Below are 27,877 nucleotides of genomic sequence, written 5' to 3'. Positions count from 1 at the left end.
AGAGATACCTTTAATATTAGACCAAACCAAAAAAAATGTGGTCCTGAAGTAGTGAAGATGCAAAGAGATTATCTGAAATATACTTATGAGAATTGGGGATGTGGCTCAATGGCAAAGTGCTTGCCTGGCACATTCAAGGCACCTAGTTTTATCCCTAGCACTCAAAAAAAGAAAGAAAGAAATTCTTAAGATAGGATCACTATGACTTGACTGGACTTGGAGGTTGAAGAAGGAAGTAAATAGATCACCAAAGGTTCTAATTAAGGTCCCTAGATGGAAAATAGATACTAGCTTTTGTTTGGGGTTACATAAATAAAACTAAGAAAAATTCTAAGGCATGAGAGAGGTAGTGGTGCTGAGAGGAGAAGGGAATAGGGAAAGTTGGCTTAAGTGAGGAGTATAAACAGAAATAACAGAAGAAAAAATCTGACATCGTTGGGCCAAGGAATGTGTAGAATCCTTGTATTGAATTCAAAGGGACATGGGAAATGATTAGAAAGCTATTACTAGGAAAATAATATGATTGATGGGAATCATTGGAAATGGTTTTAGCTTCAGTGAAGAAAAAAAATATTTGGAAATTGTACATCTTGATTTTTTGACAAATGTCATAATAACTATTATCATAATAGTACCAAGAAATATTTCAATAGAAAGATAAGGCAACCACTTAAGAAAATTTTATGTCAGTGTAGGTTGAAGTGAAGGTTTATAGTACTGAAACTCAAACTGACAAGTTAAAAGAGATTTTACTTGTTCTACTGAAACACTGGTGATTCTTTTGCAATAGTTTATTTTGGAGGTGAAAATGTTTTAAAGGAGACTGCATGTCAGAAGTATTTTGAAGCATTCAGTGTTTAATCAAAATATTTTCTAATATATACCACCACAAATCATTAAATAGACCAGCAAATTATATGGCCAGTTAAATTAGTGTTATCTTTATGACAAGAATTCATTTATATAAACTAGTATTCTGGCTTGTGCCCACCATAATAGCAATACCCACAGAATAGTTTGGTCCTTATCAGAATCTTTATTACTTTGATAGGGCTGCAATAACAAAGCACTACCGACTGGGTGGCTTAAATAATAGAAATGAATTTTCTCAGTTTTAGAAGCTAGACATCCAAGGTCACGGTGTCAGCAGCTTTAGTTTCTTCAGTGGTCTAGCTCCTTGACTTAGAGATAGCCAGCATCTGCCTATATCTTCATGTGGTCTGTCTTTCCTCTGTACACATGCATCCCTACTGTCTTTGTGTGTTCAAGTTTCCTCTTCTTGTAAAGACAGTAGTCAGATCATAACATATCTCCTCTTTAAAAGCCCTATCTCCAAACATAGTCAGATTCTGAGGGGGTAATGGGTTGTAGCTTCAATTTATGAACTTGAGGGATACAATTCAACCCAAAACAGAATTGATTGCCAACAACTAAAACCAACTCTAATTTAAGTAGAAAATGGATCTACTGGGAATATTGCTCATAGAATCTATAGAAAGCCTGGAAAATCAGGCTTAGAAAACAAAAGATACAAGAGATTAATAGCAAAGAATAAAACTAAAGACTCACATGGATCCTGCCATTAGTCTGCCACCAGTGGACTTGCAATGAATATATTCTTTGAAGAACATCTGAAGTATGCTTGAGCCTAATTCTTTTGAGATTAAAAACACTAAGGATAGCAGAGAGACGGCAGGGATAATCTACCTGCTCAATCCTAAATTACATACCTAGCATCTGGCTCTATTGGAGAAGGAGAGAAAACTAAAACTTTGTTTATGAAGTGGAAAGTTTAATATAATGGGTAAACACACACACACACACACACACACACATGACCTCAGGTTGCTGGATAGCAAAAGAAAAAAAAAATATTTCTATATCAGTACTAAATCTACTGCCCAGTGTCTCAAGTTCAAAAAATACATCCTGATATATCTAAATAAATATAAAGTTTTCAAAGTAGATCCTTCCAAAGCAGTAAATTCACAACCTGTCTACCAAATTACACAAGTCAGGTTTGACACTATTGTGGGAGACCAACCTCGCAGATGACTGAGTTAACTCCCCTGCTGGGTGATGAGGCATCAGGCTAGACTGCCCTGTCCTTCTTGGGTTGAGTAAGGGTGTAGAGGCAAGTCTCTCCACAACCCCAGGGACCCAATCACCTCACCTGCCCTTGCAACCCTGCCCCATTTGACCTTCATTGGATGGGATTTCCCCCAGAATTTAGAGTTCCCCAATAAAAGCCCACTTGAAAGCGTGCTTGCTCTCTTGCTAGCCTCCCTCTCTCTAGCCTCTCGTGTAGATCCTCGTGTAGATCCTCACTCCCCAGCTTAGAGAGCTTGAGGTAGAGGGCAGAGAAGCATCCCAGAGCTTGATTTAAAGGTAAATTATGTGTCTGTGTTTTATTTGTAACTCTCTGAAAATTCCCTGAGTGACTGAACAGTTAATCGTCTGTGCTGGCTGCGGGCGATACATTATTTTTCTTTGAATTCTTTATTGATGGATTTTACTTCAGATTTGACTAGGTTCCCACCAATGACTCATGAATTTCATTTATCCTGACACTAAAGTTTATGGCTCTGCTTTTTTCGTCATTTGACTAAGCCCTCAGTTTTATTTTGTATAAGTTTAGTTTGAATTATAAAGCCAAAAAAAGTTGGTATTAAAGTCCCAATCCTGTTTCCATATATACTAAAGACACATGAAAAAAATCATCCAACTCATTTAAAAAAAAAAAAAAGTGAAGTTAATGAGTAGGACTTCTTTATTTCTAGTCTGAGAAAAAGTATGTGTACAGAGGGAGAGTACTATCAGAGCAGGTACAATATTTAGAAGTGTGAATTTTCCACTTGAAACAAGGAAAAAATTTTTTTTCTTTATCTGGATTACAACTTCAGGGAAGAAACAAAAGCAAAAGTCAAAGAGAGGCAGAAGGGAGTTAAGAACTATGATCCTGGGCTGGGGATGTGGCTCAAGCGGTAGCGCACTTGCCTGGAATGCGTGCGGCCCGGGTTCGATCCTCAGCACCACATACAAACAAAGATGTTGTGCCTGCCGATAACTAAAAAATAAATATTAAAATTCTCTCTCTCTCTCTCTCTACCTCTCTCTCTCTTTAAAAAAAAAAAAAAGAACTATGATCCTTAAGCCACTACTGTAATATGAGATTCTACATTCCTTGTAACTTCCCAATATTTGTTATTTTAAAATCATCAGTTTTAGACTCCTATAGCACAAGAATTAAAACCAAAATCAATAAATGGGATGGATTCAAATTACAAAGTTTCTTCTCAGCAAAAAAAAAAAAAAAAAAAAAAAAAAAACAATCTGTGAGGTGAATAGAGAGTACACATCTTGGGAGCAAATTTTTTTTCCCATAAGCCACTCCGCCCACGCAACCCAGCCAATCGGCCTCAAGAGCAGGAGGATTATAGGAGGTGGAGAGGCTGATGGTGGGGGGAGTGGCTTATGGGAAGCTGGTGGTAACAATTGGGCTCTGAGGGTTTTTCCTGAGGAGCTGTTTTGTTTGGCGTGTGTGATTCTAAAAATAAAGTTAGTTTCTTTTGACAAGTGGCTCCTGAATTGTGCCCAGCCAGACTGCGGCATTTGGTGGCCCGTACGGGGATCGAACCTGCGACCTTGGCGTTATCAGCACCAAGTTCTCCATTGCCAAAAAATGGGCGGGGGGCCCAATGCTCCGGGGCCCAAAACCACAAATATACAGAGCAATGGAGGAACCCAGCAACCCCATCAGGGTAGTACCCAGGACACATTGTCCATCAGATCCCTCATCAGACAAACCAGAGGGAGCGCAGGGTTGGACATCTTCACCTCTGCCAGATCAGTACTAACTCCAGAGATGGGAGTTCAAATCATTCCCACAGGGGTGAAAGAACCTCTTCCCAAAGGAACAGTAGGCTTATTATTGGGACACAGCTCTTGTACTCTAAAAGGACTTATGATAAGTCTTGGGGTAATTGATCCCGATTATGAAGGTGAAATAAAAATTATAGCCAGTTCTCCAAAGGGTATATCAGTAATTTCACCAGGAGATAGAATAGCACAGTTACTAATAATACCAAGCCTACATGATAAATTTTCCAGTCGTGCTGTAGAAAGAGGTTCCAAGGGATTAGGCTCCACAGGTGTAGATTGGGCTATGCTGTCTTTAAATTTAGATTCTCGCCCCATGCTAAAACTAAATATTCAAGGACATGAATTTAATGGGCGACTGGATACAGGTGTAGACCTTAGCATCATCTCTCGTCAAGAATGGCCAAAACATTGGCCATTACAACAAGCCACTCAAATGCTTCGAGGCCTAGGAGTGGCAGCTAATCCCCGTAGAAGTGCAATGGTATTAGATTGGAAGGATCCTGAAGTATGTGAAGGAACTATACAGCCATATGTATTGGATCATCTTCCTATAAATTTATGGGGACGAGATGTCCTAGATCAATTAGGTTTGACATTAACAAATAACATCAACCAAAATGCACCCACTATTATGACTAGACAAGGTTTTAGGAAAGGAAAAAGATTAGAAAAACAAGAACAAGGTATAGCAGCACCAATACAAATAGATCAAGGAACAGACAGACATGGGTTGGATTTTCAGAAAGGGCCACTGAGACAATAAAAATTACTTGGAAATCAGAAAGACCAGTATGGGTTCCTCAGTGGCCCCTGACTAAAGAAAAGATACAAGCAGCCCATGATCTGGTCAAACAACAATTAGCGGAAGGACATATACAACCTTCTGTATCTCCCCATAATACTCCCATTTTTGTCATCAAAAAGAAATCTGGTAAATGGAGATTATTGCAAGATTTAAGAGCCATTAATAATGAGATGGTTATTATGGGACCTGCTCAATCGAGGATTCCTCAATTGTCTGCTTTGCCAAAAACTTGGTATGTTTTAGTTATAGATATTAAAGATTGTTTTTTTTCAATTCCAATTCATCCTGAGGATAGTCCACGTTTTGCATTTACTATCCCTGCACTGAATCATGAAGGTCCTGATCAGAGATATGAATGGAAAGTACTCCCTCAAGGGATGGCTAACAGCCCAACTATGTGTCAAATATATGTTAATAAAGCAATCCAGCCACTTAGAAATCAAAATCCTGAACTACAAATATTTCACTATATGGATGATGTATTATTAGCACACAAAGCTAAAAACACATTGCTAGAATGTTATGCCACACTTACAAACTTATTAAAAATTATAATCTAGAGATAGTAATAGATAAAGTACAATTAAATTTTCCAATTAATTATTTAGGAGTTCTATTATCCTCAACCATGGTCTGTCCACCAAAAATTCAAATACGAGTAGATCAACTCAAATCACTTAATGACTTTCAAGTTATTAGGAGACATAAATTGGATAAGGCCTTATCTAGTTATACCAACAGGAGAGTTGGGACCTTTATTTGATATCCTAAAAGGTCCATCAGATCCAAATTCACCCCGAATGTTAACGGCTAAAGCAAGAAAGGCATTAAAAATCATTGAAACATATATGGAAAATATGCATTTGGATAGAATTGATATAAGTTTGCCTTTATTATTTATTGTACTACCAACAAAAAATATTCCTACAGGAGTATTTTGGCAAGAAGGTCCATTATTATGGATACATTTATCTTATTCTCCTAACACTATTCTTATGAGGTATCCTGAGGCTGTAGGATAATTAATACTCAAAGGAATAAAAGCAGCAAAGGGAGTGTTTGGAATTTCTCCCAATAAAATTATTACTCCATATACTATGAATCAAATTGATGAGTTAGCTAATGAGTTAAATACTTGGGCAATAATCATGTGCAAATCTAATGTTTCATTTGATAACCACTTACCATATAATCCTTTATTGTCTTTTTGGTCATCGCATCCTGTAATTTTTCCAAAAATGACAAGAAAAACACCTATCGGGAATGCTCCAAATATATTCACTGATGGATCAAATAATGGTACAGCAGCAATAGTTACACCTGATCAAACTTTTACATTTTTAGTACCCAAACAATCAGCTCAAAAGGTAGAGCTTAAGGCAGTATTACAGGCTTTTGTGATGTTTAAAGATTCTGTATTTAATTTATTTTCCGATAGTCAGTATATAGTTAATGCTATAGTAGCCCTTGAAGATGCTGGTAGGATTTCCCCTTCCTCTACTGTTTTCTCTTTGCTTTCCACTATACAAAGTCTAATCTGGGACAGAAAAGATCCATTATTTATAGGACATATCAGGGCACATACAGGATTGCCTGGAGCCCTTAGTTTGGGCAATGATTTAGCAGATAAATCTACACATGACATACATATTTTCTCTACACTAGAAGAAGCTGTAAATTTTCATAAAAAGTTCCATGTCAATGCTAATACTTTACAAAAGCATTTTAAAATAACTAAGGAACAAGCTAGACAAATAATAAAACAATGTCAAAATTGTGTGACCTTTTTACCACAAGTTAATCTTGGAATCAATCCTAGAGGATTGATACCTAACCATATTTGGCAGATGGACATCACACACTTGCCAGAATTTGGAAAATTGAAATATTTGCATGTTACAGTTGATACTTCTTCTGGATTTTTGATGGGCTCCCTTCATGCCGGAGAAAAAACTAAAGATGTTATAGCTCATTGCTTACAAAATTTTGCCACTGTGGGCGTTCCAAAACAGTTAAAAACAGATAATGCCCCTGGTTATACTTCTACATCTTTTAAACAATTTTGCTCATCATTTGGCATTACTCATATAACAGGAATCCCATACAATCCACAGGGACAAGGCATAGTTGAAAGAGCTCATCAAACTATTACAATGTACTTATTAAAGCAAAAAGAAGGAATTGGGAAGGGGTATATATTCCCCAAAGATAAACTTAAAATAACCCTTTTTACTCCAAACTTTTTAAATTTGGATTCATCAGGGCTTAGTGCTGTGGATATGTACATAAGCCCAAGGTACTTTGGAAGGATATTTTAACAGGACAATGGAAAGGTCCTGACCCAGTAATTGTCTGGAGTCAGGGGTCTGTTTGTGTGTTTCCACAGGGAGAACAGCAGCCAATTTGGATTCCAGAGAGATTAACTAAGGTCCTGACCCAGTGATTGCCTGGAGTCGGGGGTCTGTTTATGTGTTTCCACAGGGAGAACAGCAGTCGATTTGGATTCCAGAGAGATTAACTAAAGCAATTTCTACAGACCAAAAAGAAGATGATTTGGCTCAAATCCATAACAGCTGATATCTAGAACTCCAGTTTGGCTATTCTTACATCTGCGACAGAACCAGGATGCTTTTTTCAATATCTATTTTATTATTGCCCTTTCCCATATCATGAAGTTCTATTTTGTTTTTTGAGCTCATACAGACCTAGGTTAATGTTTTGCTGATCAGTTCTATTTTTTTGACTATAGAGTTTTTAAACATTGCAATGGAGATTTCACCTGTAAAAAGTTATAAGGCCTTTACTATTATGTTATGTGTTGTATGTATTATATTATGTGTGCACACTTGTGTTTTGTGTTATATGTTTGAATGTACATATGTCCATATATCATATATGATGAGCGCTCATGAAAAAATGGATCCAAATAATTTTTTTTTATTCACGTGATTTAAATGGTTTAATTTAAATTAGGTAAACAACTGTTGAAGATTGTTTTAATATGTGAACAAAAAAGGAGGTTAAAAGATCTGTTTGTTTACTTTCACCTTTCCTTTTCATTATATTTAATAATTCTCTTCAAGATAATGTAAATTGTTAAGAAAATTATTTTCTTTTAGTGCCTTCTGGAATGTTACATAATTTTTTCTTTAGCCATTATTGCCAGAATTCCTATCTTCATCCCAGTGCCGGTGAAGACAAAGATAAAAACCAATCTACAGCTTCTGCAATAGCCATCACTGAACTGCTTGCAGAACTTGCCTGGACTATGAACTCACTTGTATGCATTGTGAACTATCTGTTGGTGTAGCGACTTGTGGTAGTGTTGGGGTATTTATGCTGATGGTGTCATCGGTGGTACAATTTTTCCAAAAGGAGCCCTCAATTGGCTTGGTGTATCTTCCTCCCTTCTGCTTGTCATGATCGTTCAGCTAAAATTTGGGGGCCAACAGAGGTGAGGCAAAGAACCTCACACCCCCCCCCCCGCCGCTGGTACAAAGACCTCTACACAGGTGTGGCTGTATACTGGACCGGTAGTCAGTGACTGGTAAGATCCAATTACAATGGTACCAACCTAAGATAACGGGTAAGGACCATATGTACTATTGGGCAACCTAAGGCAGGCACGGTCCCTAAGCCACATGCTTTTTGTTTAAACAGAGAGGGGGAGATGTTGAGAGCCACAGCCGAAGGGGCCCCAGCAAACTTTCAGACTGCCAGCTGATGATTGGCTCATAGCGGCCCCAGCAACATCTAGCTGATTGGCTCCTCTGTGGTGATGCTCATTGGGCTGTTTCCTTGCCCTTTCAGGCCACGGAGCTGGTTCTAAAAATAAAGTTAGTTTCTTTTGACAAGTGGCTCCTGAATTGTGCCCAGCCAGACTGTGGCAGTATATAAAGAACTTAAAAAGCTAAGCACCAAAAAAACAAATAACCCAATCAATAAATGGACTAAGGACCTGAACAGACACTACTCAGAAGAGGATATACAATCAATCAAAAAATATATAAAAAAAATGTTCATCATTCCTAGCAATTAGAGAATTGCAAATCAAAACTACTCTAAGATATCCTCACTCCATTCAGAATTGGCAGCGATTATAAGACAAACAACAATAAGTGCTGGCGAGGATGTGGGGAAAAATGTACACTCCATACATTGCTGGGGGGACTGCAAATTGGTACAGCCAATATGGAAAGCAGTATGGAGATTTCTTGGAAAATTGGGAATGGAACCACCATTTGACCTAGCTATCCCTCTCCTCGGTCTATACCCAAAGGACTTAAAAACAGCACACTACAGGGACACAGCCAAATCAATGTTTATAGCAGCACAATTCATAATAGCTAAACTGTGAAACCAATCTAGATGCCTTTCAGTAGAGGAATGGATTTTTAAAATGTGGCATATATACACAATGTCATGTATTTAAAAAATAAAATCAATTTTAAAAAATCATCGGTTTTATAATAATGATTACTAATTAAATTCTCCAAAAACTAAAGTCCTAAAGTATATCTTTGGAAGCACTTTTTTAAAAAAGATGAAATTAAGGCAACTACATTTCACCCACATAGGAGGTTTCAAAGGAGAGGATTTTCGAAAAAGAAATAGGTCATAATACTGTGTGCTATAGTTTGGATATAAAATGTTCACCAAAGGCCCATGAGTTAAAGACTTGGTTGGATCCACTATTTGGAGGCAGGGGACATCTAAGAGGTAGCTGATGGCTGTGAGCTCTTGAAGAGAATACTAGGACCTCAGCTCCTTCTTGTCTTTTTGCTTCCTTACAGCCAAGAGATTAATAAGCCTCCTCCTTGGTGCACTACCACCATGATATACCAGTGCCACCTCAGGCACAAAAACAACAGAACTGAGTGACCCCAGACTGAAACCTCTGAAACATAAGCCAAAATAAACTTGTCCCTTTATTAAAATATATTTTTAGTTGTAGGTGGACACTTTTGTTTTATTTATCTGTCTTTATGTGATGCTGAGGACCAAACCCAGTGCCTCTCACCTGCTAGGCAAGCACTCTACCACTGAGCCACAACCTCACCCCCAAACCTGTCCACTAGTTTATCTCAGAAATTTTAATAATTTTAATAAATTAATAATTTTAATAATTTCCAGTGATGGAAAGCTAACAAACTATGTAAAGAGGAAAGCGGGCTGCATTCCTCTGTCCTCTAACAAGAACAACTTTAACAAGAACAATAACAACCTGGAAGAAAATGAATACATCAGCCAAAATAGAAGCTCAAATGAAGACAATTTTACACACACACACACACACACACACACTCACCATACATATAATAAATTGTGGGAGTCTTTGACATTATCTTATGTAGAAATTTACTCAGCAAATAATAAATTGCATTAATGGAGCTTAGAGTTTTTCCCCGGGTAAATTTAAGATTAAAAACTCATATAGAAAGTGCTTCTTGGCTACACAATGCAGTTTAAAAAACAGTCATAGGCCAGAAAAAAAAGTCAGACATTGTACACTTTTAAAAGATAATATTTTGGGCTGAAGTTGTAGCTCAATGGTACAGCGCTGGCCTAGCATGTGTGAGGCACTGGGTTTATTTGACTCTTAGCACCACATACAAATTAATAAATAAAGGTCCATCAATAATTTTAAAATGTTATTTAAAAAGATAATATTTTAAGTTGGTTGGTGATGCACACCTTTAATTCCAGAGATTCACAGGCTGAGACAAAAGAATCTCAAGTTCAAGACCAGTCTCAGCAATTTAGTGAGACCTTACCTCAAAGAAAAAAGTCTTGATTTGTACAAATCTTGAAGAACCCCATTCATTAAGCACCTTTTCAAAAAGACCTACTTTTGCATTGTTAGTTGACAGACACTTAAGCTTTTAAGTCATACAGCCGGTTACTCCCTGGCTTAGATGTTAACATAACTTTGGGTATTCTTTTCCTTTTTGTGCTTCATCTATAAAATGGGAACAGTAACAATTCCTACCTCAGTGTAGTTGTAATAATAAGATGAAATAATGTGTGCAATGTACCAAGTAATTTCTGAATTTACCCAGTAAATTTGGCTCTTAGTAGGATTTTTTTTTTTTAACTTTCACATTATAAAGGAGTTTTAGGAATCGCTTAGGCATTTTCCTAGAGTCTGAAAATAACTAAATTACGGTACTTCAAAGGAGTCCAAGTGCCCCATTCACTGGGACACCATCCCTGGCACTCTTCAAATGACAGGAAAGTTTTTCCATTTCTTCATAATTCTTCTCTGAAATCTGAAGGCGCCGCTATCCTGGAGCTGTCCAGCCCTATCCCTGCCAAAGTACAAGAAGGTAACTGGGTAAACTTGCGCACCCAGCAGCCCCGAATTGCTGCGGGCACTCGGTGATGGCTCAGGATGCGGACACCCAAAGCGAGGATGAATGAGTCCTCAACGTCAAAGAAAGACGGCGCGCGGAGGGAGCACTGATACGCAGGAACCCAGCCCTCTTGCTCATCTTCATCCTCCCGCAGCCACAACCTAGAAAAGGACCAGTGTCACGTGTGACGCATAAACATTTTCCCACGTCCCGCCTTGCCCGCTCCAGGCCACAAGCGGCAAAAGCGCAAGCGCCGCTTCGCTTCCGGGCGCAGCTCCTCGCTACCCACAATGCTCTGCGACACCGACCTGTCGCAAAGGCCGCGTTTCGGCGGCGAATGAGCTACTCGCTTTCCGTGCGCTGCGGCGGCGAAGGCGGCCGCGTCTTCCTCCTTCTGCCGTGGTGCCAGGTCTCCGAGGGTATCCATCCCCACTTAAGTCTGGCCAGTTACACCTGTCTCCGCAATGCCCCCCAAGAAACAGGCTCAGGCCGGGGGCAGCAAAAAGGCGGAGCAGAAAAAGAAGGAGAAGATTATCGAGGTGAGTAGCCACCCCCTCCCCCACTCACGCCGCGAGCCCTCCGGGAAGCAGGCTCACCGCTTCCCGGGGCTCCTGCTCGCGTCTTGTGGGGCCACGTGTCCGTGCCTTCGGCTCCAGGGCCCACTGCCCCTTCGCAAGCCGCTCGTGACGCTCGCTGCCTCTCATTGCTATAGTGACGCTTCTGGCGCCCCCACACCTGGGCTTTACTTCTCCGCACACCCGTCCTCCCTCCTTCATCCACCGGGTGTGAAGTGACCCATGGGTTTTGTCCTTTGCTAGTCTGAGAATCGCAGACGTTTCTAGAGTTGTTTAAAGACGTACGCCGAACGGACTCTGGTCAGTCTTTCTGGAAGGCCAACTCATGACAGGCCTTTGTGTTCTTATTTCTTTACCCACCACCGAGGGGTTGTGCGGTTGATTTTTTTCGAGCCAGCAAATTACAACTTGGTGTCTGTTTTGATCCACCTGTGAACTTTCCCAGAAGAATGCAGGTTTCTTTTAGATCACAGCCCAGCATCTCATACATCGCACTTGATATATACAATTTGAATTAAATAGAAAAACTCATTAAGAGAGGTTAGGCTTATGTCATTAGGTGTATTAAACACCATGCCCCAATTTATATGTATATGTATGCGTGTATACGTATGTATATATGTTTGGTGCATTGAGCCTGTAGCCCTTTAATGGCCGAAAAACGTTATTGACGTTCTTAAGTGTTGTACACCTGTTTTTCAACGACAGTACCAGTTTCCTTAAGATAATGATCAGTAGTTAGCATTCCATAAAAATATTATATAACCCCAATGAGGTATTTCTTTCTTAATGTTCGGTTATCATGGCCTTGAAAGCAGTCAGACTCCTTATGGTTTTGTTGTACAAATATAATCAGAACTTGGTCAATTTTCATGTAATTTTTAGTCTGGGGATTTAAGTGAAATGCTTGTGAAGAATTACAATAACCTTGGCTAAGTTTCTCCCCTGGAGTAGAACCTGTACTCTTTAAATTGTCAGGAAGTGATATAGCACTAGGTAAATCTCTGGGGACCATAATTTAATAATACTCAGTGCTTTGTAAACAAGGACATTTAGGGATGTTACATGTAGGTTTTCTTTCCTGAGATGAAGTTAATGAGTTAACCAGTAAACCATGATACAAAGTAAAACTCCCATATGATAATAAATGTTATGTGAAAATTTAAGATACACTTCATACATTATAGAGTTTTAAGTACATATATATTTACTGTTTATATTTTTAACATTACATACATAAATGTTTTATTTTTAATTGGTAAAATATTTTTAAGGAATTGTACATGGAAGTTATTGAGAGGATACCATCAACTCTAAGATTGATAAACAGTATGTTATGGCTCCATTCAACTTGTAACAAGGTGGCTTGATTTTGATTTGTTTTGGTGCTGGGAATTGAACCCAGGAACTTGAGCCTGTCACAGAGCTATAACTCCAGCCAACAGGGTTATTTTTAAGGTTTCATTAGTGAAGATATCACCAAAGAAAAATGCAAAAAGGCAACTATATTTACTGACCAAAAAAATCCTAATAGTTTGGTTTGGTTTTATGTGTAACTCTCCTAAAGCCCTAGCATATCTCCATGACTGTAAGTGCATATGGAGAGATAGAGCAAGCTTAGCTCTCAGTTTCCCATCAGTTTCATCTAGAATGCTACATTATTAGTTTTTGTATGGATTTGTAAAATTTCAGCTGGAAAGTGTTTTTATTACCTAACCATATAAATTAAGGTAAGATACACTTGTTTGTTTTCTGCACATACTGTTTAATTTTTAAATAGTTGCTAACATCTAAAACTTGAAAGATTTCATAAACACACACACACACACACAGCTATAACATTCTAATTAGGATCCAATTCTTGTACATGATGTGGAATGGTGGTATATTTATATATGAACACAGGAAAGTTATGTCCGATTTATACTACTATGACCTGAAATTCTAAATCAGTCAAATGAATAATTAAGTAGAATGTGATTTTCAGCAGTTTGGGGTGGGGAGGGGGTTCTGAGATTTGAACCCAGTCTTACCCATGCTAAGCTTGCAGTCTTCAACTGAGCTAACTACACCCTCTGCTCCTTTAGAGGTACTTTTGAATAGACTTTAAATGGTTGTTTTACCTACCTGTCCCCTCTTCTGTATTTATATTGGTACAACTGCCAACAGTGTAGCTGCTTACTGCAGAAAAGCAACAACATGCAACTTTCGAGAATTAAGTAAAGGAAGTAAAAAGATGCATGAAAGGTAGAGAGTTGATTTTTTTTCCTATTTTTTGTGTGTTTTATGGTACTGGGGATTGAAAGAATTTGTGCATACTAGGCACGTGCTTTATTACTAAGCCATATTATAGCCTGAGAAGTAGCATAATTTAGTGAAAGGAGCACTAACTTTGGAGTCCTATAGACCTGGGTTTTGTGTCTTATATTTCAAATTCCTAGCTCTGTAATTTTGGACAAGTTACATACATGACCTATCCAAACTACTATTCTCCAAGCTAAATGAGATGATAAACAAATAGTTAGTAGACCATGTGATTTTTCAACAGTTTTGTGGGAAAAGGGGGCCTGCGGCTCAGAGTACACTACATGAAAAGTATCCACCTTATAGCATGTATATCCTATAGATGAAAGGTCTTATTAATACTATATTACGTACAAATAAGAGCTAGTTAGGGAAATTATTGCAGACTAACTTTCACTGTCTATAGATGCTTATTTCTTGCCCACTGGAAATATTTTTTTATATTGACTATTTTTTTTCTTTCTCTCTTGTAAACTACTCAAAATTTATGAATTCGTTGTATGAATAGTTATTTTCTTTCTGAAATCAGTATACCAAAGAGGCTTATAGTTCTATTAGCCATTCACATATTGGTCCCAAATGGTATATACCATGTGTTTTCTTCCAGCTAAAATGTAATAATAAATTCAGCTTTGAACAATAGAAAGATTGATTCTGGAAAGAGTGTTTAAGGCAAGTGAATAAAGAATGTTCATGTAAAAGCCAGTGCATACCTGTAGTCCCAGTGAATCGCAGGTTTAAGGCTGGCAATTTAGCAAGACCCTGTCTCAGAATTTAAAAGATTAGGCCAGGTACAGTGGTACACAACTGTAATCCCAGCAGCTTGGAGGTTGAAGCAGGAGGATCACAAGTTTAAAACCAGCCTTAGCAACTTAGCAAGGCATAAACAACTTAGCAAGATCCTGTCTCTAAATAAAATATAAAAAGTACTGGGGATGTGGCTCAGTGGTTTTAGTGCCTTGGGTTTAATCCCCAGTACTAAAAAATAAAATTTGAAAAATTAAAAGGGCTGAGGATATAGCTCAGCATAAAGCATCTCTAAGTTCAGTTCCCCAGTACCAAAGGAAAAATAGGGAGAGAATGTTTACTTAAGGACTATAGCAGCAAAGAAATAGTGATAGAGACCTGTGGAAATGGGATCTATGTGTGTGAAGAATGAAGAAAAAGAAATTAATGAAGAACTTTAGTTGAGATTAACTAGTGATTACTTGAAGCTAGATTAATAAATTACAGAATATCCTTTGCATATATGAACAACAAAATACATTAGATAGTGCCTGGGTAGGGTTGAAGGAATGATTTAAAACTATGCCAGCCTCTGCTTACCTTAGTATTCCAAGCAATAGAACCTGGTTATCTTGAACAGTATTCACTGTTGACCCACTCTTTCCTTGCTTCCTTTTTTTCAAATTCCATTACTTTTTTTAAGGAATAGAGGGAATGCTGGCTCCCTTATGGCTTGTTTTCTAAACTTGTTCATACTTGGTTTCCAAGTCATCTACTGAAACAAACATGTACTGTTTCTTCTCTAAAGCCTCACTTTTGAAACCTTACTAATCCAATGAGGGCCACTGTTTCTCAAGTTTCATTTTAACCTGATTTGGGATTCACCATAACCTTCTTTTCCTACCTCGTGTTCCCCCACTCCAAAATCCAGGCTAGTCTTTGGATAAGATTCTGTTCTGTGTTCAAGAAAAAAGCTTTATTGAAGTAGTCCAAATTATAAACATCCTATTTTCAAGGAGTTCTGTTGGTATTCCAGACTTACAGAGTGCTATATGGAAAACTTGTTGCATATCAACCTGCCCTACAACTTAACCACATTTCTCTTGGAAGTGCATAATTGTTTTATGGTGGAAAGAGGAAGGACTTTGCTTAAAGTCAAATATAACTTGGGACTAACATCAAAGGTCACCTCATAGTTAACACTTACAGGCCTAGATACAGTTCTCAGTGTTTTGGAGAAAGGAGAAAGGAAACATACAAACCACATGTAGCTTGTATATAACTCCTTTAATTCTCTCAATGAAATAAATATTACTACCATTTTTATAGTAAAGGAAACAAGCACAAAGGTTAAGTAACCTGCTTGAAGTAACTAAAATGGCAAGAAACAGAATTAGGATTCAAACCAGGAAATTTGACGTAAGTCCTTATTGTCAATCACTATGCTATACATCTTCTCCTTTGTGAACCTTAACTTTTAAAAGGTTCAAAAAAGATCCACTTTTCTATTAAGAAAACTATGGCAAAGAGGGTAATTGTTGGCCCATCTCTATTTGGGATTGGGATTCAGGCAGTCTGTCACTGAGTTAAGAAAATCCAATTTCTGAACTCTAATTAGAGACTTTCAAAATGCAAGTCATTCATTATCTCTTTAGACTGGTTAATTATGTGCTAAAGCAGTGTAATTAAACCTGAAAACTTCTTTTTTGGGGGGCATAGAGTTCTGGAACTTATGCACCTCTACCAGAAACTTTTCCATGTGTACTTTTCTGCCGCTGTCTGGCTGGGCACAAGATCACGAGCCACTCAAACAGGAACAAACTTTATTTGAAAGAACCGCCAATAACACGTCCGCCCGGGAAGCTTCCCGATCCACCCACGCGGCGTTCTGCTGGTTCCTTCCCGGAACTCTAGCGCAAGCGCCTCCCCGGAATTCCCTCCTACTGCACTTTCCCAACCAATGGGAACTCTCCAGGAGTCCCGTAGCAGGAGTCCGGTATCCATATGAATGTAATTTTTAACATAATCATATCATCTCAATGGCTAGCTGGCATCACCTTTCAATCAAAAATGCCATGCATCATATTAATTGGCTGTGGCTCCCAGCATCTCCCCCCTTCTGTTTAATTAAGAAGCAAGTAATGTGGCTAGGGACCGTGCCTGTTAGGTTTGTCCAATTCAACATATGGTTCTTACCCGTCATTGGAAAACTGACCTTTAGGCGTCAGCCTCCTGTCTTAGGTTGATACCATTGCAATTGGATCATACCCGTCACTGACTACCGGTCCAGCAAATAGCCATAATTGTGGATAGGCCTATGCACCAGTGGGGGGGTGAGGTTCTTTGCCTCACCTCTGTTGGCCCCCAGATTTGGCCTTGGTGCCAGTGGGGGGGTGAGGTTCTTTGCCTCACCTCTGTTGGCCCCCAAAATTAGACCATCACTAGTAGAAGGGAGGAGGATACAGAAATGCCACAACACCACATCAATTGACGACTCCTAGGGAAAATTGCATCACTGGTGACACATCAGCAAAGATACGCCAGCATTACCATAATTTGTTGTATCAACGGATAGATCACAGTGCATACAAGTGATACATAGTCCAGGCAAGTTTTGTAAGCAGTTCAAAGTGGAGGAATCTATCAATATGTCCATTTCCTCCCAAGATCATTGATATATCAGTTTATACAGTTTGTTGTGATAATTATCGAAGAAGTTGTAGTTTGGTTTCATCTTTGTCTTCACCGGCACTGGGATGAAAAATAAGAATTCTGACAATGATGTTAAAGAGAAAAAGAAAAAAAAATGTAACATTTTAACAGGTACTAAGAAAACATTTTTTTTTTTTTTTTTAGAACAATTTATATTATCTTGAACAGAATTATTAAATATAATGAAAAGGAAAGATGAAAATAAACAAACAGATTTGTTAACCTGCTTATTTGTACACATATTAAAATAATTTTTAACAGCTGTTTACCCAATTTAAATTAAACCATTAAAATTACGTGAATAATAAAAAGTACTTGGATCCATTTTTTTTTTTTTTTTTTTTTTTGAGCACTCCTCATATATGATCTATGGACATACGCACATATAGACACATAACACAAAACAGAAGTGTGCACATATAACATACAACACATAAGACAATAGTAAAGGCCTTGTAGTTTCACCTAGGTGAAATCTCCATTGCAATGTTAAAAACTCCACAGTTAAAAAATAAAACTGATCAGAAAAACATCAACCTAGGTCTGTATGAGCTCAAAAATAAAATAGAACCTATGATATGGAAAAATGCAATAATAAAATAGATATTGAAAAAAGCATCCTGGTTAATCAGTCGCAGATGTAAGAATGGCCAAGCTGGAGTTCTGGATATCAGCTGTTATGGATTTGAGTCAAATTATCTTCTTTTTGATCTGTAGAAATCGTTTTAGTTAGTCTTTCTGGAATCCAAATCGGCTGCTGTTCTCCCTGTGGAAACACGCAAACAGAGCCCCGACTCCAGACAATTACTGGGTCAGGACCTTTCCATTGTCCTGTTAGAATATCTTTCCAAAGAACTTTAGGCTTATGCACATTTTTTGGATACATATGCCTTTCCGCAGCACTAAGTCCTGATGAATCCAAATTTAAAAAGTTTAGAGTAAAGAGGGTTATTTTAAGTTTATCTTTGGGGGATATATACCCCTTTCCAATTCCCTCCTTTTGTTTTAATAAGTACATTTTAATAGTTTGATGAGCTCTTTCAACTATGCCTTGTCCCTGTGGATTGTATGGAATTCCTGTTATGTGAGTAATGCCAAATGATGAGCAGAATTGTTTAAAAGAGGTAGAAGCATAACCGGGACCGTTATCTGTTTTTAACTGTTTTGGAACGCCCACAGTGGCAAAATTTTGTAAGCAATGAGCTATAACATCTTTAGTTTTTTCTCCGGCATGAAGGGAGCCCATCAAAAATCCAGAAGAAGTATCAACTGTAACATGCAAATATTTTAATTTTCCAAATTCTGGCAAGTGTGTGACGTCCATCTGCCAAATATGGTTAGGTATCAGTCCTCTAGGATTGACTCCAAGATTAACTTGTGGTAAAAATGTCACACAATTTTGACATTGTTTTATTATATGTCTGGCTTGTTCTTTAGTTATTTTAAAACGTTTTTGTAAAGTATTAGCATTGACATGAAACCTTTTATGAAAATTTATAGCTTCTTCTATTGTGGAGAAAATATGTATGTCATGTGTAGATTTATCTGCTAATTCATTGCCCAAACTAAGGGCTCCAGGCAATCCTGTATGTGCCCTGATATGTCCTATAAAGAATGGATCTTTTCTGTCCCAGATTAGACTTTGTATAGTGGAAAACAAAGAGAAAACAGTAGAAGAAGGGGAAATCCTACCTGCATCTTCAAGGGATACTATAGCATTAACTACATATTGACTATCAGAAAATAAATTAAATACGGAATCTTTAAACATCATAAAAGCTTGTAATACTGCATTAAGCTCTACCTTTTGAGCTGATTGTTTGGGTACTAAAAATGTAAAAGTTTGATCAGGGGTAACTACTGCTGCTGTACCATTATTTGACCCATCAGTGAATATATTTGGAGCATTCATGATAGGGGTCTTTCTTGTCATTTTTGGAAAAACTACAGGATGCTTAGACCAAAAAGACAACAAAGGATTAGATGGCAAGTGATTATCAAATGAAACATTAGATTTACACATGATTATTGCCCAAGTATTTAACTCATTGGCTAACTCATCAATTTGATCCATAGTATATGGAGTAATAATTTTATTGGGAGAAATCCCAAACACTCCCTTTGCTGCTTTTATTCCTTTGAGTATTAATTGTCCTACAGCCTCAGGATATCTAGTAAGAATAGTATTAGGAGAATAAGATAAATGTATCCACAATAATGGACCTTCTTGCCAAAATACTCCTGTAGGAATATTTTTTGTTGGTAGTACAATAAATAATAAAGGCAAACTTATATCAATTCTATCCAAGTGCATATTTTCCATATATGTTTCAATGATTTTTAATGCCTTTCTTGCTTCAGGCGTTAGCATGCGGGGTGAATTTGGATCTGATGGACCTTTTAGGATATCAAATAAAGGTCCTAGCTCTCCTGTTGGTATGCCTAGATAAGGCCTTATCCAATTTATGTCTCCCAATAACTTTTGAAAGTCATTAAGTGATTTGAGTTGATCTACTCGTATTTGAATTTTTGGTGGACGGACCATGGTTGAGGATAACAGGACTCCTAGATAATTAATTGGAAGATTTAATTGTACTTTATCTATTGCTATCTCTAGATTATAATTTTTTAATAAGTTTGTAAGTGTGGCATAACATTCCAGCAATATGTTTTTATCTTTATGTGCCAATAATACATCATCCATATAGTGAAATATTTGTAGTTCAGGATTTTGATTTCTAAGTGGTTGGATTGCTTTGTTAACATAAATTTGACACATAGTTGGACTATTAGCCATCCCCTGAGGGAGTACTTTCCATTCATATCTCTGATCAGGACCTTCATGATTTAGTGCAGGGATAGTAAATGCAAAATGTGGACTATCCTCAGGATGAATAGGAATTGAAAAAAAACAATCTTTAATATCTATAGCTAAAACATACCAGGTTTTTGGTAAAGCAGACAATTGGGGAATCCCTGATTGAGCAGGTCCCATAATAACCATCTCATTATTAATGGCTCTTAAATCTTGTAATAATCTCCATTTACCAGATTTCTTTTTAATAACAAAAATGGGAGTATTATGGGGAGATATGGAAGGTTGTATATGTCCTTTCGCTAATTGTTGTTTAACCAGATCATGGGCTACTTGTATCTTTTCTTTAGTCAGGGGCCACTGAGGAACCCACACTGGTCTTTCTGATTTCCAAGTAATTTTTATTGTCTCAGTGGCCCTTTCTGAAAATCCAACCCATGTCTGTCTGTTCCTTGATCTATTTGAATTGGTGCTGCTATATTTTGTCCTTGTTTTCCTAATCTTTTTTCTTTTTTAAAACCTTGTTTAGCCCTAGTAGTGGGCGCATTAGGATTGATGTTATTTGTTAACGTTAAACCTAATTGATCTAGGACATCTCGTCCCCATAAATTTATAGGAAGATGATCCAATACATATGGCTGTATAGTTCCCTCACATCCTTCAGGATCCTTCCAATCTAATACCATTGCACTTCTATGGGGATTAGTAGCCACTCCTAGGCCTCGAAGCGTTTGAGTGGCTTGTTGTAATGGCCAATGTTTTGGCCATTCCTGACTAGATATGATGCTAAGGTCTGCACCTGTGTCCAGTAGCCCATTAAAGTCGTATCCTTGAATATTTAGTTTTAGCATGGGGCGAGAATCTAAATTTAAAGACAGCATAGCCCAATCTACACCTGTGGAGCCCAATCCCCTGGTACCTCTTTCTACAGTACGACTAGAAAATTTATCATGTAGGCTGGGTATTATTAGTAACTGTGCTATTCTATCCCCTGGTGAGATAACTGATATGCCTCTTGGAGAACTAGCTATAATTTTTATTTCACCTTCATAATCGGGATCAATTACCCCGGGACTTATCATAAGTCCTTTTAGTGTGGAAGAACTGCGTCCCAATAATAAGCCTACCGTTCCTTGGGGAAGAGGTCCTTTTACTCCTGTGGGAATGATTTGAATTCCCATCTCTGGAGTTAGTACTGCTCTTGCGGAGGCGCAGATGTCCAGCCCTGCGCTCCCTCTAGTTTGTCTGATGAGGGATTTAATGGATAATGTGTCCTGGGCACTACCTTGATGGTGCTGCTGGGTTCCTCCATTGCCCCGTATATTTGTGGTTTTGGGCCCCGGAGCATTGGGCCCTCCAGTCCGTTTTTTGGCAATGGAGCCTGATGCCTTTCTCCACGATATCGTGGGTAAACACTTGATCCTTGTCCGTTTTTTGATAACGGAGTGCCCTCTATGGTGGTTTGAGAACGGCATTCATTAGCCCAATGTCTCCCTCTACGGCATCGTGGGCAAATACCTGGTATTCTATTCCTTTGATACCTAGCTTTGTTAAACCCTCCTCCTATGGGGCAATTCCTTTTAAAATGTCCTGTCTGATCACAATTGTAGCATGTTTTTGGCCTGGCATCTAAAGCCTGTTGTACTGCTGCTAAGACTTGTCCTTGTTCATTAATGTCTCTACATAATTTAATATATGTGTTTAAATCTTCATGTTTCCATGGTCTAATGACCTCTCTGCAGCAACGATTTGCTTGGTCATAAGCCAGTTGTTTTATAAATGGCATTGCTTGTTCTACATCTCCAAATATCCTAGAAGCTGTCTGAATAAGCCTATCTACAAATTCAGCGTAAGGTTCGTTAGTTCCTTGTATTACCTTAGATAACTGTCCTTGTAAATCTCCATGCCCCTGTAAAGTTTTCCATGCCCTAACTGCATCTGCAGCAATTTGTGCGTATACACCAGGATCATATTCAATTTGTTGCCGTTGACCCTCATAAGGTCCCTTTCCTAACAACATCTCCAGATTTCTTTGAGGGTAACCGGCTGCTGTATTTCGCCTAGCTGTCTCCATGCAGAATTCCTCATTGGCAACCTTCCATAACAAATATTGTCCTCCATTTAGCACAGATCGACACATGTTAGCCCAATCTGCTGGTGTCATGTCTAAGTTGGTAATAGATTCAACCATGCTTATGGTGAAGGGTGCTTGCGGGCCATAGGTTGTTACAGCCTCTTTTAATTGCTTTACTGTTTTGAAATCTAGAGCGCGATGAATTCGTTGCCCTCCTGCCTGCTCAAGTACAGGGCATGCTAGTCTTTGGGATCTTGCCTTAGGATTTTGTGCATTAACTACAGGAATTGAGGGCCGCTCAGCTCTTACGCCCTCTGGTGATAGAACGGAGTTAGTAGCAGCCTCCTGTTGTAACTCCCCAACTGATGGTCGTTTTTCCTCTAAGCTTTCTTTCTTCAAATTTTCCTCTGTCTGACTAGCTGGAGAGACCTTCTCTTTTGCTTGACCTGACATGTTTTCTACCACAGTTTGGACCTCTAACAATTTACTTAACAGTTTTTCGGTTTGTTTTTTACTAGTTTCTAATCTACTATAAAGGTAACGCAACCCAGTAAGGTAGCATAAAACAAAGCCGAAACAGAATGAAACAAAAACGGAGCAAAGAATAGTTGTATCAATTTTCTCTTTCTCCGGGCCAAACAACTTCAAGCCTTGAGCCAACCATTTTTCCCAGTTTGCCTGAGAAAATTCTAGGGATAGGCAGCTTGAAACAAAAACAAAATAAATCAAAAGAAGAACACATTGTTTTTTGAAATGGTCACCCATTCTGTCGCCTTCCCTCAGGGGCGAGCAATTTTACTCACCTCCAAGCTTCAGGCGCTCCCCGTACAGGGCCACCAGTTGCCGCTGTCTGGCTGGGCACAAGATCACGAGCCACTCAAACAGGAACAAACTTTATTTGAAAGAACCGCCAATAACACGTCCGCCCGGGAAGCTTCCCGATCCACCCACGCGGCGTTCTGCTGGTTCCTTCCCGGAACTCTAGCGCAAGCGCCTCCCCGGAATTCCCTCCTACTGCACTTTCCCAACCAATGGGAACTCTCCAGGAGTCCCGTAGCAGGAGTCTGGTATCCATATGAATGTAATTTTTAACATAATCATATCATCTCAATGGCTAGCTGGCATCACCTTTCAATCAAAAATGCCATGCATCATATTAATTGGCTGTGGCTCCCAGCACTTTTCTTTGTAGCAGGCCAGGTCCCCTTAGGGACTCTTTTCTTTTCCAAGTTTCATATATCAGTGTCTATTTTGCTGCTTGCTTATTCTATATAATTGCATATAGGGCATGGATTGAAGCCCACCTTTACTGTTCCCTTTCAAAGCATCTATAGATATTGTACTTTGATACTGATCATTTGTAGGGGAGGGCAGTACTGGGGATTGAGCTCAGTGGCGCTTTACCACTGAGCTACATCCAAAGTCTTCTCACCCCCCGCCCCCCCCCCCCGAAAGAGGGTCTTGCAAAAGGCCTTGCTCTGTTGCTGAGACTGGCCTTGAACTAGTGGTCCTCCTGCCTCAAATCTCCTCAGTTTCAGGGATTACAGGCATATGCCACTGTGCCTGGCCTGATGATATTTTTCCCTAGAGTTTCCTTTTCCTGTCCTAATAACTTACCTTTATTTAAAGAAAAAGAAAATGGCATGACATTTCATACTTGGTTGCTGAACTGTGATTGTCTTTCTCCGTATATCACTATAACTCTTGACCATCTTCAAATTGGATGCAGTGTTAAACTTTCAGTATAAAAACAAGGGACGTCATTTGTAAAACACTTGATGCAGAGAATTTTAGCTTGTATCTGCTTCCTTTTTTTCTTACACATAGGCTATCAAAACTTCATATAGGGCTGAGCATGGTGGCACACGCCTGTAATCCCAGTGGCTTGTGAGGCTGAGGAGGGAGGATTGCAAGTTCAAGGCTAGCTTCAGGAACTTATCAAGGCCCTAAGTAACTTAGTGAGACCCTGTCTCTAAATGAAATACAAAAAAGGGCTGTGTATGTGACTCGGTGGTTAAGCACCCCCTGAATTCACTCCCCAGTACAAAAAAAAAAAAAAAGGGAAAGCAAAGTTTGGGTACATAGTATGAATAAAAAGATAGAAAATGAGAAAGAAAACTACAAATTCCATTTTAAAATTAAGAAACATCTACAATCTTGATTCTCAACACGTTAAAAATGGCAGTGGATGGGTGACTAGGTAACTGATTTAGTAGAGCAGAGCAGTCAGGACTGAGTACTCACCTAGAGTGTACCATTGAGAAGCAAGAATTTGCTATGCAAAATTGTAGAAAAACTCTATAGTGGGTGACACTAGGTACTGCAAAAGGCAAGAGGCTGAAAATTATATTAAGAGTATTAGAAGTACTAATAGTTCTTATCTACTATGCCTCAGCAAGGTGACTCCGTACAACAAACAGATATATACTATGGGTAATAGAGGTCTAGGGGCCTCTGTGCTCTGGAACTGTAGGCATAGACTAGTTGAAAGGAGGAGTAAAAATGTGGGCCTGGAAAATGGCCACTAAGGGAATTGTGGAAACTCAAAGAAACATTTTCCTCTACCAGTTCTCTTCTCTGGTCTTATAGCCACATTAATTTACCTCCAGGCCAGAAGCTCCTTCCAAAACAGAGAATACAAAAAAAAAAAAAAAAAAAAACAAAAAAAGATTTCAGATACCAGTATTTGATGGTTTCCTGCAATATTGGCTATTAATGTTGGGGTCAAACTGTGCTAGTTTCTTGGGGGTGCTATAACTAATTACCAAAATCTGGGTGGCTTATTTTCTCACAGAGAACATTCTGTAAGGAAGAATCCTTCCTTATCTCTTCCTAGTTTCTGGTGGCATCCAACAATCTGTCATTTCCTTAGCTTATAATTGTCACTCCAATCTCTGTTGTGTTAACATTGCCTTTTCCCCCCCTATATCTTATAAAGATACAAGTTATCTGATTAGTTTTCACCTTAATCTAGTATGGCCTTATTTTGACTTATTACATCTGCAAAAACTTGTTTCCACATTAAGTCATATTTAAGGATCAGGTGGACATGAATTTTGGAGGAACATCATTTAGCCCACCGCAACCCCCAAAGATGTATACACATATGCACCTACTTATGCAGTGGCTTCTGAATGTTTTTGTACTGCATACTTACAAGTAGCTAACTAAGGTTTACCATTAGTACCTATCACATAATAAGCATTCCATAATTGATAGCTGCTCTTATCAGTAATATTCCAGATTCAGATAAAGTGTCACTTTATAGTTAGGCAATTTTCATTTTAGCAAAGAGTACTGTGAGGTAAACTAAGATTTTAAAGTGCTGCATACTATATTTCCTCTGCTAACGCCTCTTGAGATATCATGTGCTTAATAATTAAGACTCTGGGACTGATAAAGAAAAAAGAATTATGTCATTTTCAGGAAAAATGGATGGAACTAGAGACCATTATGTTAATTGAAATACGTCAAACTCAGAAGGTTGGGGTCATGTGTTTTTCCCTTCTATGGAAGCTAGAGAGAAAAAGAATAGATTGGGGTGGATCTCATGAAAATCAGAGGGAAATCAGTAGAGAAAAGGGCCCAAAGTATGGGACATGGGGAGAGAGGAGAAAATGTTGGGAGTGATATTGGCCAAATTATGTTTTGTGTATCGTGTGCATGTACAGATATGTAAACAAGTCTCATCAGTGCGTACAACTATAATGCATCAATTAAAAAAATAGGGGGTGTTGGGCTGGGGATGTGGCTCAAGCGGTAGTGCGCTCTCCTGGCATGCGCGGGGCGCTGGGTTTGATCCTCAGCACCACATAAAGATAAAATAAAGGTGTTGTGTCCACCGAAAACTAAAAAATAAATATTAAAAAATTCTCTCTCTCTCTCTCTCTCTCTCTCTCTCTCTCTCTCTCTCTCTCTCTCTTAAAAAAAAAAAAAAAAAAAAGGAGGGAGAAAGAATCTGGGACTGGGGCTATAGCTCAGTAGTAGAGCCCTTACCTAGTGCGTCTGAGGTCCTTGATTCAACCCCCAGCACTACAATAAGAAAAACAAAAAGAATTAAAAATCCTGGGGCTGGGGTTTTGGCTCAGCAGTAGAGCACTCGCCTAGCACGTGCAAGGCCCTGGGTTCAATCCTCAGCACCATATAAAAATAAATAAATAAAGATATTGTGTCCAACTACAACTAAAAAGTAAATATTTTAAAAAAAAAAGAATAAAGAATCCTATTTATTATCCTAAACTTGACTGTAGAACTTACCCCAGTATAACAACTCTACACATCCCATAAAACTTAATTCTGAAATACACTGTGGAATAAAACATCATAGTAGGAAATTTAATGATCATTGTATGTATTTATAAAGAATCTGGGTGTGATGTTTTGAAGTCATATATTGCCTTGGCTTTATATTTTAGTGTTTCACTTGTCTGTATGTCACAATTAACAGTATTTTTATCAATTAGTAAATGAATGATTTTTAGATAGCAGTGGAAAAATAATAATAGGAACTCCTGAGATAATTCTATGTTTTTTCTCATTTAGGACAAAACTTTTGGTCTGAAGAATAAGAAAGGCGCAAAGCAACAGAAGTTTATCAAGGCTGTCACTCACCAAGTTAAATTTGGTCAGCAGAATCCACGTCAGGTAAATAATTTGAATTTATTTTCTTAACAGATGTAACATTATTTAGCATCTGACCCTGATAAAGGTATTTGATGTTATAATTGTGTTTTAAAATGGAATCCTAAATTCTTTTTCGTTTTTCCTTTCTTTTTCGGTCATACTTCTTGGATGTTCCTATAAGCCATTTTTTTCCATTTTCCCAAACTTTATTAAAGAAAAAAGCAATGGTGTTAAACCTTTAGAACATAGTCAATATTTTAGGATTCCGCCCTTGAAAAGGTGACATTTGATTTCCAAACACATGCCGGAAGTTTACATGTATCCCAATTGTACTAAGTAAGTAAGAAGCTAAAAGCCTAAAATGTTCATCTTCTAACTAGTCTGTGATCTGCTTTGGATCAGCAATATTTGCCAGAACAGCTACTATGACTTCATTAATTTTTGTCTATAGCTGTCTGAGTTCTTCTATATGCAGCAATTGCAGAATCTAGGCAACTTCATTAAGAACTGCGTCTCCTGTGTCAAAGCCAAGAATATTTTTATCTAAAGCAACAGGCAAGCCCTCTTTTGTTTGATTTGCTTTAGCAACTGCATCTTGTCTTAGGCACTCTTGAATCAAAATGTGAATTGCCTTAAGCATTACCTGGTAATCATCTGAAGTTGAATCTGTAGGATGTTAGCCAAAGCCATCACACCAGCCTTAAAGTCAGGATTATTTACATCTGCAGAACCATTGATCAATTTGGATGTAAATAACCTCCAAGCCATTTTAATATAGCTCTAACTTATTCTAATAATGGCTGCAATAGACCCATACTATTCTACAGGATGGGTATATTATATCTGTTTCACTATTTTTAAGTGATCATTTTGTTTCTAGCTTTCTGACACTAAGAACACTTCTACAAGAAGGATCCTTTTACATATGTCCTTACCTGAACACATGTTCTTACATGAGTTTGTGTTTTTTTGTTTCTGTGTCATAGTTATCTACTAAAAAACTTTCTG

General features: G+C 38.2%; 1 protein-coding gene across 1 annotated transcript in view; it reads left to right on the top strand.

Annotated features, from left to right (window-relative positions):
• The first annotated feature begins 11,349 nt into the window (after window positions 1–11,349).
• Zc3h15 (zinc finger CCCH-type containing 15) overlaps window positions 11,350–27,877 on the top strand; it is a 32,773-nt gene continuing 16,245 nt past the window's right edge. Inside the window, exons 1-2 of the mRNA XM_076865718.2 lie at window positions 11,350–11,579; window positions 26,789–26,890. Coding sequence (XP_076721833.1) covers window positions 11,505–11,579; window positions 26,789–26,890 — 177 coding nt within the window. The 5' untranslated portion in view covers window positions 11,350–11,504. The remainder of the gene's footprint in view (window positions 11,580–26,788; window positions 26,891–27,877) is intronic.

This window comes from Callospermophilus lateralis, chromosome 9, assembly GCF_048772815.1.
Source record: "Callospermophilus lateralis isolate mCalLat2 chromosome 9, mCalLat2.hap1, whole genome shotgun sequence".
Taxonomy (NCBI): Eukaryota; Metazoa; Chordata; class Mammalia; order Rodentia; family Sciuridae; genus Callospermophilus; species Callospermophilus lateralis.
Note: the sequence above shows the minus strand (reverse complement) of the source record. Positions and strands in the feature narration are given on the sequence as shown.